The sequence below is a fragment of the Achroia grisella genome, unplaced genomic scaffold (assembly GCF_030625045.1).
Source record: "Achroia grisella isolate CSIRO2021 unplaced genomic scaffold, CSIRO_AGI_Agris_v1 utg856, whole genome shotgun sequence".
Lineage (NCBI taxonomy): Eukaryota > Metazoa > Arthropoda > Insecta > Lepidoptera > Pyralidae > Achroia > Achroia grisella.
Window position 1 is genome coordinate 1,959,753 of NW_026713045.1, and position 20,594 is coordinate 1,980,346.

At 31.9% G+C, this 20,594-nt stretch overlaps 2 protein-coding genes across 2 annotated transcripts; one reads left to right on the forward strand and one right to left on the reverse strand.

Annotated features, from left to right (window-relative positions):
* Nucleotides 1-1,162: 1,162 nt before the first annotated feature.
* LOC131852618 (uricase) lies at nt 1,163-5,167 on the forward strand. Its single transcript, XM_059203311.1, has 5 exons — nt 1,163-1,273; nt 1,357-1,859; nt 1,946-2,069; nt 2,533-2,719; nt 4,779-5,167. Exons 1-5 carry the CDS (start codon nt 1,251-1,253, stop codon nt 4,950-4,952), a joined length of 1,011 nt encoding a protein of 336 aa, XP_059059294.1. The 5' UTR covers nt 1,163-1,250; the 3' UTR covers nt 4,953-5,167.
* A 360-nt stretch (nt 5,168-5,527) lies between these two features.
* Nucleotides 5,528-20,222, reverse strand: LOC131852696 (uncharacterized). The gene is made up of 6 exons (XM_059203410.1): nt 19,963-20,222; nt 19,336-19,445; nt 9,372-9,522; nt 7,892-8,083; nt 7,382-7,582; nt 5,528-5,789 (listed from the first exon to the last, which is right to left on the reverse strand). Exons 1-6 carry the CDS (start codon nt 20,029-20,031, stop codon nt 5,733-5,735), a joined length of 780 nt encoding a protein of 259 aa, XP_059059393.1. The 5' UTR covers nt 20,032-20,222; the 3' UTR covers nt 5,528-5,732.
* Between the last annotated feature and the right edge of the window lie 372 nt (nt 20,223-20,594).

Here is a 20,594-nt window from a genome sequence, read left to right on the forward strand (position 1 = left end):
GCTATATATACCTATACTGTAAAGTTTTATGAAAATCCGTTGGGTAGTTTTTACGTGAAAGAGTAACAAACATCCATCCATACTTAATATAATGTATTGTAACTATTGAATTATTTTACAGGTAAATTATATAATTTGTATTTAGAAATTACGAAAACTTCTTAAAGTGTAGGCATATTAATAGGTTTCAGACGTAGAGTTTTATGGAACTCACAAGGATAATGAAAGTTTTATTACTTTTTCCATTATATTATATTTTGTGTTGCGGTATGAAAGACCTAATATTTGTTTATTGCTTTACATGTTTTAATATTATAGATAATTACATAGTACAAACGTTACTCATGTTTCTTTTCAGACAATACAATGTAAACGAGAGAGGCAGATAGGTATACACTAAAATATTGTATCTTACAGAAATTATTTAATGCTGTAATATATAATATTTGTTTAATAGTTTGGAAAATATTACTATGGTGCAATCTCCAGATTAACAGCTTGTATCTGAATAATGATAAAATCATTCCCCAATAAACCCAAAGCATTCTGTTGTTGAGGTTTGAGGGTGACGACACAGAAGGCGAACATCAACACGAATTTGAAAAGGTTTATTGGGCTTAATAATATGTCCATTTTCATAAGAGAAGACACACCTAAAAGAGATGTAACGGCGCGACCGTCTACGACACGATATAGTTAATTTTATTCCTTGATATGTGTGTGTAATTTTTTATAATAGGGTTGACTGTAATTATTTAAAATAACCTGATTATTAATATATAATATTCTGTCATACACACCACGTATATCAATAGACGATGATTACCACTCTACAACTCATGTTACATTCTGATTGCGTGAAAATACTAAAAGGATTTCTTGTCATGTCTATCACGTGAATATCATTGCTATTCATTAATTACTGAAGAATTATTATTATTAAATCCGTATTATTAAAATATATAGATTTTGTTGTAGTGTGAATTCAAATCAAAATAGGGAAACAATGAAGTCACCACATCAAGGAACTTAAGCTTTGCTGATAAGGGTGTTATAGTATTGTTAGATAAACAACAATTGATAGACATTCTGTTGCTGTTGGTCGCGTGCTCGACTCTGATAACAGCAGGTCACAGGGTACTCGTATAAGATGGAGCTCCGGCTTCTACTATCACAGTCTGCCTAGCTTGGGCTTAATGCGTCGACGTTTTTTACACACTCTCAAAATTAAGTGAATTTGTAATTTAACAATGCCGTGGACAAGTGCTAACAGGTACGATACATAAACATAAATATTTTTAAACGTGTATCGGATCAGTAAGATGTGTTATTAACAGTAATTTATAATGTTTGCAGAATTTATGCCAAGCCTTCAAATACTAGTGCAGGAGAGGCGTCTACTAGCAGTAGCAGTACCCGTGTGGCTCACACTGCCGCAGCTGATAGTGGTGGTCGGTTCGAACTAAGTGATCATGGCTATGGCAAGGGTTCAGTGAAGCTACTTCATGTCCACCGCGACGGAAATTATCATACCATTCGCGAGTTTGAAGTGTCCACCGAATTAAAACTTACATCTGAGACCGCTTACGTCTTGGGTGATAATAAAGAAGTTGTCGCAACAGACTCACAGAAGAATACTGTGTATTTGTTAGCGAAAAAGCATGGTGTGAAGACGCCAGAGGAATTTGGTGCTTTGGTTGTAAACCATTTTCTTTATATGTATAAACAAGTGGTGGAAGCGAAATGTCGCGTTGTCGAATACCCATGGGAGAGGTTGCAAGCAGAAACACCACATAATCATGCTTTTGTGTTTTCACCAACTGCCACTCGCTGGGCCGAAGTATCACAAACACGACATGGTGAGTGCTTTGGTCTGTTTCACGTACATCCTTAATAAAATAGCATTTTTATTTATTTTAAATGTTTGTTTATATGTATTGTGCAGAAGCGGTACTCGTGAAGTCTGGACTGAGCGGTCTACGTGTTCTGAAAACAACACAGTCCGCCTTTGTAGATTTTGTTCAAGATGAATACACTACACTTAGTGATGCGGCAGAGAGAATATTCAGGTGGGTTTGTTTACAAAAAATACGGAATCGAATGAATTTTGCAACACAAAAGGAACATCTTGTCCTGCATTTACTTTTATCAGAATTAATTTTAGGCAGATTACGATCCTCTTAGTTGAGTAGGTAGGGTATACAGATAATTGGTTTTACGTGAACCGTCTAAATTTAAAACTTTTAAAGTTGTATAAGCTTGCTTGAGTTTGAGATAACTTGTGATACCCGTGATAATATTCGTGTATATAGACGACGCTTGTCGTTTACCGTCAGGTGAACGTTACATAAAAAAGAAGATAATACATGTGGGACACATTTTTGTCACTTCGGGGCAATGTGACAAACTTGATAGTGAGATATCTCCCACCATACCAATGCAAAATTATAAGATAAATGAAAAATAAAATGTAAAGTATAAGACTAGTTCTAATTTGAAAGAAATTCATGAAAATAAAAATTTGTGTTATAGTACGGTGGTGGAAGCTGAGTGGATTTACGATAGTATGCGCACAGCTGATTTTGACAATGCCTGGCTTACTGTTAAGGACGCCATATTGGATAAATTCGCCGGACCTCCAGACACCGGAGTTTACTCGCCATCAGTGCAGCATACTTTATATCAAGCCGAGAAATCTGTCTTAGAAAATGTTCCTGAGGTAAATACTATTGTTGTATTACTTTGACTAGAGTGTGTTTAACTCGTTGACTTATTATCTAGATTTTTCTTTTAACTATATGATAGTGATGACAGTATCTTGTCATAATTTCCTGTAATTGAATTTAAAATAGGTATATCATTTAGTTAACCTTTGTTCTGTTATTATATATCTGTATAGGAAAACAAGTAATTATTTATGCGTTTGGCCATGAATTGAAAGGGTGAACAACTTGTGCGCATTGCTACTCTTAGGGTCATCAATTTATAGAATTGGATACAGTTTAAAAATTTCTTATTGATTCGTGGCATTGATTCATTTAAAAAGAAATAGCTAGTTCTTAACGTTTATTTATAAACCTGGTCAATTAACACAGCGCCATCTTGCTCTCAAGCTAAGGAGAGCAGTGTGTTATGGGTGCTGAAAAGTTAACACCCAGAACTATACAAACATTCATACTCATGAATACAAATGCGAAAATCGGAAGTAATACGATGGCTAAACCGAAGCCTCAATTTTATAATATTTGACATATACCTACATATTTAGGATAGTTAAGTAGTAATTAAGTCGTTGGTAGAAAGTGATATTATATATTCTATATATTTTACATTCTGCCTACTAATTATTTTATTCTCTACACTTTTAGAGTCAATGGTATCAGGTTCCGTATATAAATAGTAGTATATTATACTTATGTCAAGTTGTATACGAAAAAAACACAAAAGGTTATCAAAATTGAATAACATATAATTTTGACGCACTTTTATCTCGATGAAACCAATTATTTTAAGGTCATGTTATCTAAATTAAACAATCACTGAACAACAAACATTGAATCCTGATAGATAAAATATAGTCTGAGTTATTTTTTAAGACGTACTTTCAGTTCTAGATTTTAATTAAAACAAACGGGCGAACTGAGTAATTATTATTAACTAGTTATGCCCGCACCTTGGTCCGCGTGGAATAGTGACATTGGATAGCATTTTTAATTATTTTACAAATAAGACAAATACGTATAACTACTTTAATACGCTATAATAAAATTTAACGAATTTCCTAAATACAAGCTTTCATCCCCTATTTTATTTTATCTCCTTTAATTATACAATTTTTACAGACTTTGATTGTCATATTTATTTATATTTAATCAACAATCTAAAAACAAAAGTTTCAAGCTCCGAGCTTTAAAAATAGCGATACTTTCATACAACCTTCCATCACCCCTTTCAACCCCTTAAAATCCTTTTTTCGTATTAAGAAGTAGCCTCTGTCCTTTCTCAGTTCAGATGTAAATTTAATTTAAATCGTTTCAGTAGTTTTAGCTTGATAGAGTAACAGACAGACAGTTACTTTCGCATTTATAATATTAGAAAGGATGAATATTAAAACCTAATTAAATTGATACTGGTGTCCAAACTGAAATTGTTACTTTTTGATTAAGTTATATCGGAGAAAAATAGATCATATTTATTCAGGTATTATTATTATTATTATTCATAGACAACAATGAGTCTATTGCCTGCTGTAACTTTAGGTCATTGTATTAATTAGCACTGTAAATTAGCCCTTGACTTGTTATCTTGTTTAGTGTTTCGTCTATATTTCAATAATGGGTCAAAAATTATCACTGTTTGTTGGCAACACAATTATGTACTAATAATAGTATATATTTAACTAAGCACATAATAGTGACTAGTAGTAAGTATGTAGTTATTTAATAGATACATTAGAATTATATAACTAGAACATCAACAAAGAAGACATATTATATTGAGAGAGTTAATGATATGAGAGTAGGAATAAATACAACACTGTTTCGGTAAATAAAGGAAAAGTACATCTCTGGTCCACACTATGCAAATTAGATCACTTACACTTAAACAGTTTGACCATTGTATATGGACAACATATGCGTCAACAGTAGTTCAGTCTATTGAAATATAATTTTTGCCTATAAGTAACAGTTACTTGGTAAAAGACGGATTTAGCCTTTTTTCTTATTATTATTACTACTATAAAAAAAAAATATATTTTCTTATGTTTCTGCCAACAGATATCATGGATAAAGATGACAATGCCGAATAAACATTACTTGAACATCGACGTTTCAAAATTCCCCGCAAATGTAACGAAAGGTGACCCGCGCCATCATATCTATCAACCTATAGACAAGCCCTCGGGTCTTATCTATGCACAGCTACGCCGTAGACCCAAAAGTCGTTTGTGACGCAACGTCTCGTAGCAAGCTCTACGAGGTACCCATAATTTCTGCGATAACTCTATGATGCGACAGTTGTAAATGGTTGAAAATTAATTCGAGGTTACCTCAATTGTTTTAGATATTGTCAATGTTTAAGTATTATAATTATAATTGTTTATCTGGATTGTGAACAATATACTGATGTTTGTAACACAGAGCTTAAGTTAGAATATTTCGCGATCTGATCTAAAGTTGTATCTTATAATTATTAAACTAAATGTACTTTTATATTTTCAAATCTTTGTTCTTTCTGTAAATATGATCTGATATAATTTTTATTACCATGTAAATGACATACTGTTGTAATATATAGACATAATAGGTATTATTATATGGTATATACAATATAAAAACCATTATATATAAGACCGTCCGTTTGCTTCACTTGTATACGTAATTTTAAATTACTGTTAGGACTGTTGTAATGTATTGTTACAAATATTATTGGATATAATTAAGTTATAAGACAATAAACTATAATAGTATTATCACGTACCTTTTTTTATTTAATGCGTCTATTCTATTGAATAAATAACACACAATAAATTGGACACACATTTAATTAATACAAAATACAATCTTGCTTACTTTCATTACATTTTCTGTGCTTTTCAATATTTTTATTTTTTCATCATGCATGCCAGTAATTAAGGCGTGAGTGAGTATATATCTAATAAATAGAGTTGCACATAGGTTTGAATCATTCATTAATAAACATTTACACTTATTAAAAAAAATAAAATACTTTTACAAACGCTTTGTACCAATGATCTTGTCAGCTAAAGCATACAATTCTTCAACTGTCTGAAAATAAAATAATATTTATTAATATAACGTTTGGTTTTACATAATAAAAGATTTCTAATTATGCCATATAGAACTAATGTAGGAGTAAACCCTGTTGATTGCAAAAAGTCATCATATATATTTCTTCAGTTTTTATAAAGATGTCTTAAACTGTCCATAAAATAGGTATACTTCTATTCAGAAAAACTACCTCAGTTTGAAATTCGTTTGAAAAGATCTAGTTCAGTCTTTACAAAATTACAAAGCGAACAGGGCAGGGAAAACACCCTTTCGCTTGAATCTTTTAATTATTAATTTTAATTGTCTGAAATATTTACAGTTTTTAAAATATTGATAATTGGTCATAGCTGGATTGTCTGAAAACCTTAACGTCGGAAATCGGAATTGGATCGATTAAGTTCATTTTAAAAAGGTCAATGGAATATCATTTGTATCAAAGCCTATATAATATATATAAGTTTCGTAGTAGTTAGTATGTAATCCATCTTTATTTTCTAGGGTGCACCCTAGAAAATAAAGATGGATTACATACTTCAGAATGCTGAGGAAATCAATAGCAAATAATTGCAATTATTTTCAGGGATATCTTCCCTTGCTAATGTTATAAATAGTAAAATCGTATAGGTATAGATATATGCAAAAGGTTGCTATTTGCTTTTGATCGCTTTATGTGTGTTACTATTTATAGCACACTAAAAAAGTACAGAATTTAACGTCGTTAAATTCTGTACTTTTTTAGTGTGCTATAATATAATACGTTACTAAAAACGGGCACTAATACCATCTCTTCTCCTAGCCTAGTACTACACTGATAATGCCTATCAGTCCAATAGAATTATTTTGTAACGGTTTTATGAATGATTAGATAGTACGGGGTCAGAAGCTATGGACTCCAAAGGTGATTGACATTTTTAATTTTCACTTGGCTCGTGTACACCATACAACACGTGTTACCTACCTACTTGCATTTAGCTAAGAACATTTTTTTAGTACCCTAGATCAAAGACCTTTTTGGCCCCTATCACTAATTGACTAGAACTTCTTTAAATAGTTTCTTATTTTTACACACACATATTACAAAAATATTTTTTGGCGACTAGCACCGCCATGTTTGGTGTTTTTTATATGAATCACTTCAAATTCTTTACGAATAACATTTTTTGACTGCTAAAAGTTGTAGTTAGTTTTTTTTGTTGTTATATATGTACCTGGTTTCGATAAGAAATTGAAGAGAAATATAACCATTGTTCGTTGTTAGATATCACAAATTCGGTGGCAATGTAAACATGATATAAAAGGTGTATAAGGTCCGTAGATCATGCACGAAGCGGCACGAGCACATTGTTTACAAAAGGTCAGATAAAACTGGCTATATACTAGTACAAAGCAGTTTATATACAGTCACACTTATGGACACTAAAGTGTTACTGCATATTCAACTTTATTACTTGGTAATGAAATTATAAATCTTAAATGTATACCTATTTCTTGATAACTACTGGTTAAAGTTGTGATAGCATTTTGATTGATCTGGTTTCGTCAGTGGACTTAGAACGTTTAATATACAATCATTAAAGAGATTTGCTTACCGTAAGATTTTTAAGGATTTTAACGTCATTCGTCTCGTATTTAAGGAGAGCGAATTGTTCGTCAGTAAAGCGAACCCCTTTTTCGATGTCTGTTCGTTTTTGTTCCTCTAATTCCTCGTTACATTTCGCTAACAGCTGTTCTGGTGTTACTTGTTCGTTTTCTTCTTCTATGGATTCATTTTCAGCTTCTTCATCCATAGACTACAATTAATAAAGTGGGTAAAATATTTTATAACAGTTATTTAATTTTTTGTATAAACTACAGACGTACATAATTTAGGTTTAAAGGTTTTGTTATTTGAAATTGTAAACAATAAATTAAAGTTTACAATTTCGAATAACAAATGGCATCAATGAATGAATTTTAAACACAGTCTAGTATTATTAGTAGTCACTGTTTACTAATTAAAATGACTAATGGCAATATATTTATTCATTCTACAAGAAAGGTGCCACAAACATACGTGTAAAGTAAAAAAATAATTTTATAATAATAATTCTATATGGGACCTGATCTGGTTTTTGAGATGCTTTCAATTTTCGATAGTAAGCATCAGCTCGTTTCTTGGATGCCTTGGCGACTTCTCTGTTGACCATCCTCCAAAACACGAATACAGGATGGTGGAATAGTTCAGGTGGACATTCCTTCAGAGGTGTTTTTCCGACGAGGATGAGACGTTTCAACCTTTCCATTTCATCTAGCTGTAGATAAATATTACAAGTATTCTTATATTACAACAAAATATTAAATGTATATAATAGAGGGAGTACCAGGGTAAAGATACGAGAGAAGCGTGATTTCAGAATTAACAACATCTGTAGCCTCGTGGTTCCCTACCTTGAATGACATCTATGAGCTTGTGAGTTCAAATCAGAACGACACTGAAACACAACTTTGTGTGTCCAAATGTATATAAATATATTTTTGACTAGCTGTGCCCGCGGTTTCACCCTCGTGAAATTTATAGCCTATGTGTTATTCTGATGTATAAGCTATATCACTGTCAAGTTTCAACAAAATCAGTAATAAAAACAGTCAATCAGTTCAGTAGTTTCTGCGTGAAATAGTAATAAACACCCATTCATACTCACAAACTTTCGAATTATTTATTAATAAGATTGACTCTCTGGTGAAGGAATAAACCAAACATTAATCCGAGAGACAGCTGTAGGCTGATCCCCGGCTGTTTGAGGCCATTGTCAAGAGTTGCGTTCACCACACCATCGACAGTTAACAATGACAACGGCTATCTTATCTGATATAAGAGTCGTGACTGTTATTACTAATTTAGGATATTGTATAAAACGATGTGGTGGGCACTCTACTACAAGTATCTTCATCCAACTGAAATCTTAACTGTCTAAATAATAATAATAAATTAACATATAAATTAAATTTGGTCAACAGTATCTGGTATCTGGTATACCGACTTGGTCAGTCTTACATTACATATAGAAATATGATTTTTATAATATATGTATATTTATATTCATACCTAAATTTATTATCTTAAAGCTATATCAATGTCTTTGAGGAATGTCACAAACTAGTATATACGTTTTAATGACACTTTTAGTGTTGTAACATTCGTTGCTGTCTTCTGCCTATAGTAACCATCATCCAAAGAGGGTTTCAGCACAGATAAGATAATATGCTTACAGAATTAGTTATGTAAATGAACACAAATTATATCAACATAAAAGAATTTATTGTCTTCGTCTGGCATATAGAAATTACCGTATAGCTACAAAATAGTATCTCTTTTAGGTCACTTAAATGGCAAACTATATAATAAACTTGAAGGCTCATTGTACTGTAAGTGGCAACTTTCGTCTTACTTTATGAACAACACCACACAAGTTTTCTTATGAACTAAGATTTCACACACAGTTCGTCATTAAAAAGCAAGTTGTTTGACAACTGAAATAGGTGAAAAAAAAACCAAGCTGACGATTTTGATAAATTAGTTCAAATTTAAAGTGTACTCACAACTCTGGCAGAGATTCTTTTGTTAAGGTTCTCCTCATTGACAGCACGGATTCTTTCTTCCAAGTCGGTCATGTAGCTTTTGTCTGTGAGTCTCACCAGATTTGTACCCATATGCTTCTCGAGGCGTGCCCGGACATGTGGATGCGCGAAGCTATCGAGTAAAAAATGTCCACGAGTTAAATCATCATCTCTCATGGTGCATATAAATTGTTTTAAGATGTATTCCGGAATCCTTAAATTTTATATTAAGAATATATTGACATATCTAAAAGACCAAATGAAAGTTTATGGCAAGGGAATTTGTCATACATCGTATATAAATCTCATTCCATCGATTTATCAATATCTCATATAATAATTTGGTTATTTATGATAAGTAGGTAAAACAAATATGCTTTATTTATTAAAAAAACAGTGTACAAATAATAATTAAATATTAAACGATAATAATGTCTAGGTACTGTGATAATTATTATCGTCTGGAACTAAACGAATCTAGTAAATATTTACAAATATGAACATTTAAAAAGATAAATTTCAAATACATATAGATATTACTTGGAACAATTATAAAAGGCATTGTTTTTGTTTTAGTGGATTTGAATTAATTAACATGTAATAAATATTTCTTCTATAAACTCCTAAAAAAAGAATAACTCTATATACATATTTCCATAAATAAAATATTTTGTAGTAAAATATAGTCTCAGATGTGAGGTGTAAGAAAGTTGGAAAATTGATTAAAACTTGATAAACTGCTTTTAATCATATTCATGTGTCACTCACCGCCGGCCGCCGCGCTGTCCTTTTAAAAATTTTCTTCGCTCGTTTTGATAACAATCCCCGCCTTTGGAGAAGACGAGTCTATCCGTAGGGGTGTTGTAAAGTTTTAGTAGTTTTGACGCTAGATGCCCCCGTGTCATAGTTAGATTTTATCGTGGTGTAAGTATAATACGACTGGCACGGTATGGCACGGCCTCCACTAACACCACATGTATACAAATTTTCGTATAAAGTTGTGTTCACATATTATACAGTGCCAATTCGCATATAATGTAATAAACATTAGAAATTGGGAAATTTAAGTTATAAATTTAAACTTTATTTGTTGTAATAATCCACTTTAAACATGGTTATCAATTCTTTACAGAAAATATATGATTTCTATACAATAGTTTTACTATGTGTAGATTGATTATTATTGTATGTGTTCAGGTCATATAAGATAACAAATTTTACTTAAAGAACATTGCTCGTAATATTTACTGTTGTTATTTTGTGATATTTACCTAATTATGTATTTACAGATAGCAACATAATGACATAGTAACTAATGGTCCCTGATAAAATATTAGGTACATCCATCATAACATCTAAATATAGAAGAATAGACAACATCTGTAATACTGATAAATTTATTTTTTCATACTATACACATCCTGACGTGCCCATGAGAATTAAAGTAGTATGGTGCAAAAGGCAAAATATCCATGCCATTTCTGAGAGCAATAATTAGTTAATAGAGAGTTTGTAGTCTCTTGTCTTGAACTGGCTTTCTCAACTTTGTAACCGAAACATAACGAATGCACCCAATGCAGTGTATGTATTAATTGCGACAACAGGGGTAGGATATATATGAAAAGGGTAAAGGATCTTACGACTACTTGCCTATAGATTATTTATTTTAGTACGTATTTTTAAAATTACCGTTTAAATGCATTTATAGAGTTATGATTATATTATATAATAATATTAAATAAGTTATTATCTACATAAAAACATATTGTATAATTATATTTAATATATATCGCAGATTTAGTATACTCTTTCTGAGATAAACGTGCATAAACGTGCATAAACGCATAGACAAAAGTTTATTAATATTATTTTATTTTGTAACAACTGCGACTTGTATATATTTATTTCGTATATATTTATAGATAAGGCATAATAACGCTTAAATTCAAGTGTAGAAGGTGCTTTATCTGACGTGACTAAAGAATATCGGTTATTGTCATATATGGATGAAAAATTTGTATTCCTATTAAGTGCTGTAGCGGTGCGGTGCATTGTTTCCTCCGTAAAAAGATAGACTGAATATGAAACAGACTTTCCAAGTATACATACTATTTAATTACAATAGCTTTATGAAAATGAATCACATCATGTCGATAGTGGGTTCTAGGCTTTTGTATCGCCTCCATACGCGCCATGGGAGGGGTGATAATGGGCAAATGCTGCTATTATAGACATAAAAAGAACTAGATATGACATTATTATTAATTTTTATTATATCGTCCATAAAATTATTAAACAATGAATTTTGATTAGTACTGCGTGAAAACAAAACAAAAACGATAGTTTTATAAAATTATGACAATATTTTTTCTACGGTACGATATAATTATTTGTCCATAAGAGGTACATACTAAGAGGTACTCATTAAGATGTTAAGAGTGAGAGTAGGTACTCTTTGTTACTTTGATGTCATAATGTACCTAGAATTATGAGTTTAAGAATAGGCTCATATTATGTTCAATTCCGACGAATCATACAGATGATGCAGTTCGATTGGAACATTTCCGAACGGAGAGGGACGTAACAACCGATCATCGAATTGAATAACGTCATCGGCATGACCCGTCCGTCTCATAATGTGTGGCCAATTTTTTTTATATAATTTTCAGCGAGTTTGACCGCAATCTCACCTGATGTTAAGTGATGACGCGGTCTAAGTTTTATTTTTAAATAGAGACATTAAATAAAATTATGAATCACTAGTAGATTTCGAAGTGTAGTTGCTACGCAACATGTTATATTGTCGATTTAGTTTACTGTAGAGGGTATCAGGGTAACTACCTTTTTGTATACCCTACATTGACACTTTTTAATCGTGGTTTACATTTATAATCCAAAGTAAATTCCAATCCAAATATATACTATAATTATTATACGCAAATATTATAAACATAATTTTTAGCTTAATTTGCGATTACTAATGATTTTAATTATTGTAGAAATATCTAGGTTTTTTTAAATATAGTGCTCCCGATGTCTTTTCTTGAGAATAAACTGATATAAAAATACTTATTTTTTTGTAAATATATAATACATAGTATACATAAAAACACTAACAATATTACTGGTGAATACAAATGTGATATTTTTCTTTTAAATAGATACGTATATAATATCTAAAAGAAAGTGTCAAAAAGCTGCTATGGCTACTTGAAACCTGTCTATTGTGGGTAAATATAACTATTGAATAGAAGTTGGTGTTTAGACAGGTAAAAATTTAATGCCTACTATTACAGGGTTGAATATAGACAATAAAAAATCATCATACAAAACTTGTTAGTGATACCTAGAGCTATTAATTTTAACGACTTTCAATGATCGTAAAATTGTAACAACGTAATAGCCATTGGTGTGAAGTATGGAAGATTTTGTAAAAACTTTTTAAATAACTTCATGACGTTCATTACTAAGAAATAGAGCTTCAAAGAAACATTTTAGTTTGGAACCCAATTCCCAAAGGAAATCAACATTTTCCTGGAACACGTTGGCGGTAATACACATACTAATGGTAGCGGAATTAAACAAAATAATATAAAGCCATTAATTGATTTTCTTTTTGTAAACCCCGTCCATTATTTCATGGTAGCCATTTTAGAATCAAGGAGGTCAGATTATTCGTTACATTCCTATTCTTATAAGCAATACTACTTATATTTGGATAACGCCGTAGTCAAATGTAAACAGTATTTTTGAGCTTTTAGTCAAAACAACGTACTATAAGGTTGATATTTGTTTTACCAAGTTTACTATCATTATATATAGGTATAATTATTAGGAAGTGAAAAGTTAACATACACATAGACCTAAATGTGATTATACACTACTGCTTTCTAATTACTAAGACTCATATTTATATACCTAATGTGTTTGATTTATTTGCTATCTCTATTACACCACTACAAACTTTTATAATACTAAAATAAAATTTTATTTTTAAAACTGTAATACAACATTACTATTTTTAGCACTTAAAATGAAATAATTTTAGCGATAGGTAATTTATCACATTTGAAAGGAGGTTATCTGAATTATGAATATTATTCGCTGGTGGTCATGCAACCTCCGGCGTTTTTATGGTTTTTATTATGACAATTGTAGTAAATATTTACATTAAACACAAATTACATGAATTATTATCTAAGTGCTCTATTCTATTAACAGAATTTATAATATATTATTTAGAATGCCATAACATAAAGTAAAATATGATAAAATATTTGATATTTAAAAATGTGTATACAATTCCCTGTACGATTCGAGTAAAACATGCTATCAAATTTTCTGGAAAATGTAATAATAGCCAACGAATTATGGGAATATCAAATGTTGCATTTATAACAAACTTGGTACTATCGCTAACTACCTCACTAGAGAAAACAGTGGACATATTAATATTATTATAATCATTATGTATATTTAAATATTTGTTTTGTTCCAGTCGTGTAGTATCAATACTACAAATTCGGTTTCGGTGGTCTAGCGGTTTAGCAAACCGCCTTACTTCCAGTAGTCCTGGGTTCGATTCCTCGCACGGTACAATCATATGTATTCATGAATATATATATATATATATATATATATATATATATAGTCTGTATCGGTCCGAGTCTGATCTATGTATATTAATATGAATAAAAAAAATCGATGTAGTTATATTAGTTGTCTAGTACATATAACACAAGCTCTGCTTAGCTTGGGACTAGATGGCGCTATTGTGATATGTCTTGACATATTATTAATAATAGTTTCGGACTACATCACACTACATGAAGTGTCCTGTCAAGCATTTTTATTGTTTCTACTGTAATTATTATTGGTAAAAATGCATCAGCCATAATAATAAAGTAGAACAACTTCACGTAATTGCCACATGTTAGAAGAGTGGCAATTTAAAAGATGTAATCCAGCAGGCACCGATGGACGGAGTACGTATCGCCGTTCAAGTAAACAATGGACGTAGTCACTTACAATTTGCGGGTGTTTACACAATGCCCGAATTACACGTGACGATAAATTTACTATGCCACGTCATTCTGTCGACGTGAACACCGGCGGAGTAGCGTCCCAAATCGACGGTTAAATAATGTATTTTCGTTAGCGATGACACCGTATCTGAATCATGTATCAGAAATGCTTCAGGTTCATTATAGCATGTAAAATAATAATAATAACCCTGGACAACATAATATTACTAGTAGTATAAAAATAAATCTAGTCCTAAGCTAAGCAGAGCTTGTATTATGCGGACATGACTACAGTTAGAAAAAAATTCTTATCTATATACATCTTTTTTGGTAAAACATATACATATAATATATATAGGAAGTATCCAGACCAATGCAAACAGTTATACTCATAAATACAAATATTTGCATGTGAGGAATCGAACCCGCGACCATCGAATTATCCTGGCTGAGTTGCAAATTCAGAGTCACGATGAAGATATACCTGTATTCTATAACATAATAGTGTTCAACCAATATACTAGTATTTACATACATACTATTATCAATAAATATGTTAGTATTAAGGTCTGTATGTATGTATATACGTTACAAAAAATCGCCAAACATCGGTGTTGTCTATTTTTTCGGACTACTCTAATGCTGTTGGCCGCAGCTGGCCTTTACAGCTTCACTGGACGTTAGGGGGCGAGTGCAGATGGCACTCCAAACCCGCGGAAGGACTTATGGAGCGGCTGAAGGCCAGCTCCTACCTGACGAATACGACTTTAGTCTGAGGGCACCACTAAGGGTTCGAACCTCGGCGCAGGCCGTCGTAATTTCGATCCCCGTTTGAATTGAATGGGGGATCGATCGGAGGGGCGCCCGGGGGCGCCGGTAGATTAAACTGCGTTTTTCTTGTTAATTGTTTTTAACAGATTCCATACTGTGAAGGAACGTTACCAGCAAGTTTGTTCGCGTGTACAGTGAAATAATTATCACTAAAGGCATTAACATCAAATTTTTTTTATCTTTATTAGAGTAGGGATAGGAGGTAATATTTTCAATTTGTATTATATATAACCGTTATAACGAATTAAACATGTTGCCTATGTTTAATTCGTTATAACGGAATGTCATAACAGAGAAATGGTACGACAACCACACAAAATATTTGTTGTGGATACAGACTAATTACTAAGTAGTTTTTAAAATATATATTCAGATGTACTCTAACATTATTTAAATACTATGTATGTATAATATTAGCTAATGATTCATATATATATATATATATATTAATCATCTAATTATACTATAGTATTTGACGTACTAACGCTTCCTTGCAGAGTTATTTTATATGAGTTGTGCTCAGTGGTTCTCGATAACGGCCGGAAAAATAAAGACGTTTACAGTAAGCGCAGCGAATATATTTAGGACACGATAAAAATGATCACGCAATTTATTTAGAAATAAATGGTCGAGTTATAGTAGATGTCTATTTTTAATGCAACGTTCGTCATATCGTGAGAGGTGCCGTCATACTCTCGTGGTGCCCAATAGATTCCTCGGACGCAATCGACGAAGCAATAAAATATAAGTAGCCTTGATACATATTGTATATATCTCTATTACCTATATATGTTTCTATCAAAATACATATTTTACGACAAGTATTTATTTTCGTAGAAAACTTGTTGTGATATTTTCATGTATAATGCTAAAATTTTTATATTATTATAGGTACATACGAGTATATCTAAAATTTTACTATTGGCCTGGTTGCAGATCCTATTATTATCCTATTATTATTTCTAAACGAAATAAAAGGAAAATATAAAATTTAAAAAACAACATATAAAATATAGCTAAACGATTCGAGAATTTGCTTTTTATATGTGTGTTAAGGATTTTCAACGTTCCATTGGAACAACAAGTAGGTATTATAACCCACTTTTCATTTGTTTCATTTAGAGAGTTTATATTTCAGAAAGTTTATCCGTTTTTATGTTCCAAGGAAATAGTATTTCTATCTAATATTTTGAATGTGGAGAATTGCATAGATGTTCATATCTTTTTTGTATAATCCTCGTGTCGATCGATTTAATAAGGAAGAATTGAATGAAAGTTTGTCCGCAGACATAATTGACTAAATTATCGCATCCATATATCCATATTTTTCGTTGATTCATTTCGTTGAGTTCACACGGGATTTTTGTTGAAGAATTGGTAGTCTAAGTAAAGGAAAATTGAAGTTCATGGAATTTTCCTCGTAAGATATATATTAGTATTTATGTTCGATTACTACGATTCTACACGCTGTTGTCTACACGTTATCCGATCAATGAAATATACGTATGACTGATACAAAATGCTTACGAATATTATCAAACATTTTAACTAGAACAAAAGCTTGTCTAGAGAACGTAAACTTGTCAGATACACGGATGGTATTTCGTCATTAATTTACAATTTCAGCAATGTTGTACGACAAATGTACGCATGTGTACAATTTTGTGTTTACAAACAATACAGGTTACAAGAGTTAAGGAATGTAGTGCTGTATTTTTTTGTTTATTTGAAATTTAAATAGAAGTCCGTTGTTGTACTTGGTTTTCAAACTTATTCTAACGATATTTATTATTTATATTTTCAGATGAAAGTTCCACAGATTTTCAATCGTGTCAAAATTAATAGATATAGGACTATCATGGGAATAAACCACATTGATTTTAAAAATGCTCAATAATACCATAATTGTCGAATATATCGCATTAAATATACTATACCCGAGACCCTGTTTTTTTTAATTAGGTTTATTAATACATTTATACTAGAAAAATATAGTATAGGTACGTGATTTAAATATTCACATACTTAAAATTTAATTAAAGTCGAGTTTCAACATACAAATATGGAAAAATGACTTTAAAATATTTTAAACATATTTAACATGGTGTTACAGTAAAATGTTGTCATTCATTCACCTGAGAGCAGACGCTCTCCTCTTGGGCAATTCGACGTCTGTATAATCTTCAGCATCGCCTGCAGACCGCCGCCGGCCACGGTCCGCCAACAATTCTATAGTGGTCCAGAATGACCCGTCCGAGGAAGTCGACGGTGTTCGCAACATGATGCACTTTTACAGTTGCATGTTGCTTCACCCGCGGCCGAAGGTGCAATGACTGTTGCCGCCATTAACGTCGCGTCGCGTAGGCCCTAGAGCCACCCGCGACTCGCCCTCCACACCCCATACGCTATCACGCGAACATTAATTTGCCCCGACACCTTTCATGGCTCATTTCCCGCGTATTCGCCGTATCATACCGATAGCGTAGACACTTGATGTGCTATCATAGTTCCATTAAAAGTAGTTAATTGCCTGCACGTCAGGTTTCAGTGCCATTATGCTGTCAATAGCTGAACGTTTCGATTAAAACGAACATTATTTTTTTTATACAGATTTTAGCCTATTCATTTATAAAAGCGTAGGTAGGGAGTATCGTATATTATTTATTACCATATATTTGTGGTAATTATTATAATTCATTATATTCTACTGTTGGGTACGGGTCTTTCCTGTTGGAAAGCAACACCTATTGTCGTCGCTGCACCTATATACATAAACAGGACAATAGATATCAAGCGATGTGAATGGGATGCCATGTACATACGAGTATACTCTTCATACGTTCCTATTCCTGAAAACTAAGGCGTCAGACCCCTGTATTCTGTAATTTTACAATAGATAATATCTCACGCTTTAAACCCAAATACACCTTATTACACCTCGTTTGAGTACATCGGTGACTGTTTTAGCTCAACATTGATTTTGTTATAATTGAACTCGTTATTTTGTGGATTTGTATTGACTTAGGATGGTGTTGGTGATTTCGTAAATGATTGAACATTACTTTTAGAAGTAAGTACCTATGCATTCAAAAAGATTTAAGTTGTATTTTTTTAATTATGCTGTCAAGGCATTTAGATAATCGAATTTTGGCCTAACAGTTGTAACCAAGGTTCAACTGTGTTTCCCAGTTGGCGGTGTCCGGGTGACCCGGATGGCTCCAACGTCGCCGGTCGCGACCGGGTCACTTGGATGCTTTCAGTGGCCTTCGGATGCACAGAAATAATTATATGTAGGTTATACACCATTTTTGTTTCGTCGACCCCATTCACTAATAGACCTTCGGCGTTACTGCATTTGGGTCAAGGTACTAAATGTTCTGTAATCCTTACTAATATTATAAAAGTAAGTTTTTACTTTGTTTTTTGATACTATAATAGCTTAACCAATTGACTAGAAATTTTATATACATAGTATTTGATAAGGAGGCAGTTAATGATATATTATAATTTTTGGTACATTTGAGCAATTAACATGCCAAGAAGATGCGGACGAAGTTCTGTGCACACAGAACTACTACAAAACTTTAATAGCAAGCATTAATGGCGATTTTAAATATTTTGTCTGTCTTTTTTAAATTTGGAAATAATTATTGATAAAGTTTTTCTAGATTTAGGTATTCTTAACGCCTACATTGAGTGGTTGAGTAAAGTGAATATTGCAGTCGATGAATAGCAATTATCATCCATGCAATATTTCTGTTTTAAGCGGAAATGTTTCAGACAAAGTTTTATTAATGCCAATAGAATGGAAAATCTACATATACTTCTATCACAAGAGAGAGAGAGAGAGAGAGAGTTTATTATTTTATTATTGGTTACAATTTATTTGTTGGATATATATATATATATATATATAATCGTAACGATAAAACGGAATTAGGTCGCCACTGCACCGATTTGAGAAATTCATTAACTTTGAAAGACAGATTATAGTATTCCTGAGTATCATATATAAAGTTTGTAGGTAAGCTGTACAACACCCGGTTTAAGCCGTGACGATTAGTGAATAAGTAATGCTATTTCTAACTTACGCATATTGAATAATCTTGGCTTGCCACCATCTTGGCAAATTGGGCAGTTGAAACCGTTTCATTTTCTTACGACCCATCTCTCCTTCCACCACCTCATCTTCTCCTTCAATCTTAGATAATAAATATATAATCATAACTTTTGGACGACTTTAGTGTCGCTATTAATCGTTTTTTTCAATAATCGAAGTCAAAGTCAGTCATTCAATTATAAAAAACACTTTCGTATATTATGTGACTATGTGACTGGAATACTAAACAAGCTGACTTCCCATGTAGTGGTAAGAAGAAGGTGTCGCCTATATACATAAACAGCACTACGCACACCATGTCGAAATATTTTGCTCTTGGTTATATCTTTGTAATCTCAAACCTCAATATCTTATACGTTACAATATGTCTCAACCTCCAACCGGAATATAGCTTGCAAATCAAGCTACTTAGCGGCTTAAATCGGTGAGAGTGATGTAGTTGACTCATTAAAGTACCTCTTTTATATGTCTGGCAGATACAGTGTCTAAACAATAATACAAATAATGGTCTACTTTAATCTCATTGATTTTATGTATTTTAAATAGTCCTATAGTGTATTTTCTTTATATAATCAATATGCAAAGAAGAAAGCCATACTTGGATTTTGACTCTTTTGTCCTTGTCATCGCCCTGGTGGCCGGTTTCGCCATGTTTATTATCTGCCATTTTTGCACTTATTTTCGTTGTAATAGAACTTAGAATTTTGATTAATTATTTAGAATTTTCCATGGGTATTATTTTACTGAAATTTTCTTACGTTATACAGATAATTTTAATCTAAATAATACATTTCAAAATTTAGACTCCATTTCAAAGAATTATTTGACAAACGTGTTTGTTAATATTTGCTTAGTGATTTTGACATTATGGATGTAATGTCAATCTTAGGAATAATGACTAAAAGTAAGAATCAATAAAATAAAATAAATACTGGCTATGTATAATACGAAACATTGTACGATATAAACAGCAACTAAAACAATTGTTAGTTATCGTTCTAAAACTCAGGTTATTTGCTCAGTGGTCCAGAGCATTACTTATGTGTGTAAATGTTTTTCTAACTTGATACCGAGCTAAAGTAAATTTACTGTATAACATGTAGGATTTTTTTATAATTTATGTAGATATATGTATTTCCTAGATAAAATATTTATTTCAACTCTACCCGCATGGCATAATAAGATTAGCTTAGGTTTCTTCGGAGTTTTTTTGTGCAAGCTAATATTAGG

Bases quoted from the DNA above. Each gene is read 5' to 3' on its own strand.
- LOC131852618 (XM_059203311.1), top strand. From the start codon at position 1,251: ATGCCGTGGACAAGTGCTAACAG. The intron at 1,860-1,945 runs GTGAGTGCTTTG...TGTATTGTGCAG, and splicing joins AGTATCACAAACACGACATG to AAGCGGTACTCGTGAAGTCT. The intron at 2,070-2,532 runs GTGGGTTTGTTT...TTTGTGTTATAG, and splicing joins GCGGCAGAGAGAATATTCAG to TACGGTGGTGGAAGCTGAGT.
- LOC131852696 (XM_059203410.1), bottom strand. From the start codon at position 20,031: ATGGCAGATAATAAACATGGCGAAACCGGCCACCAGGGCGATGACAAG. The intron at 9,523-19,335 runs GTAAGTTAGAAA...TTTACTCGATAG, and splicing joins GCCAAGATTATTCAATATGC to CTTCGCGCATCCACATGTCC. The intron at 5,790-7,381 runs GTAAGCAAATCT...TTTTATTTTCAG, and splicing joins AAATCCTTAAAAATCTTACG to ACAGTTGAAGAATTGTATGC.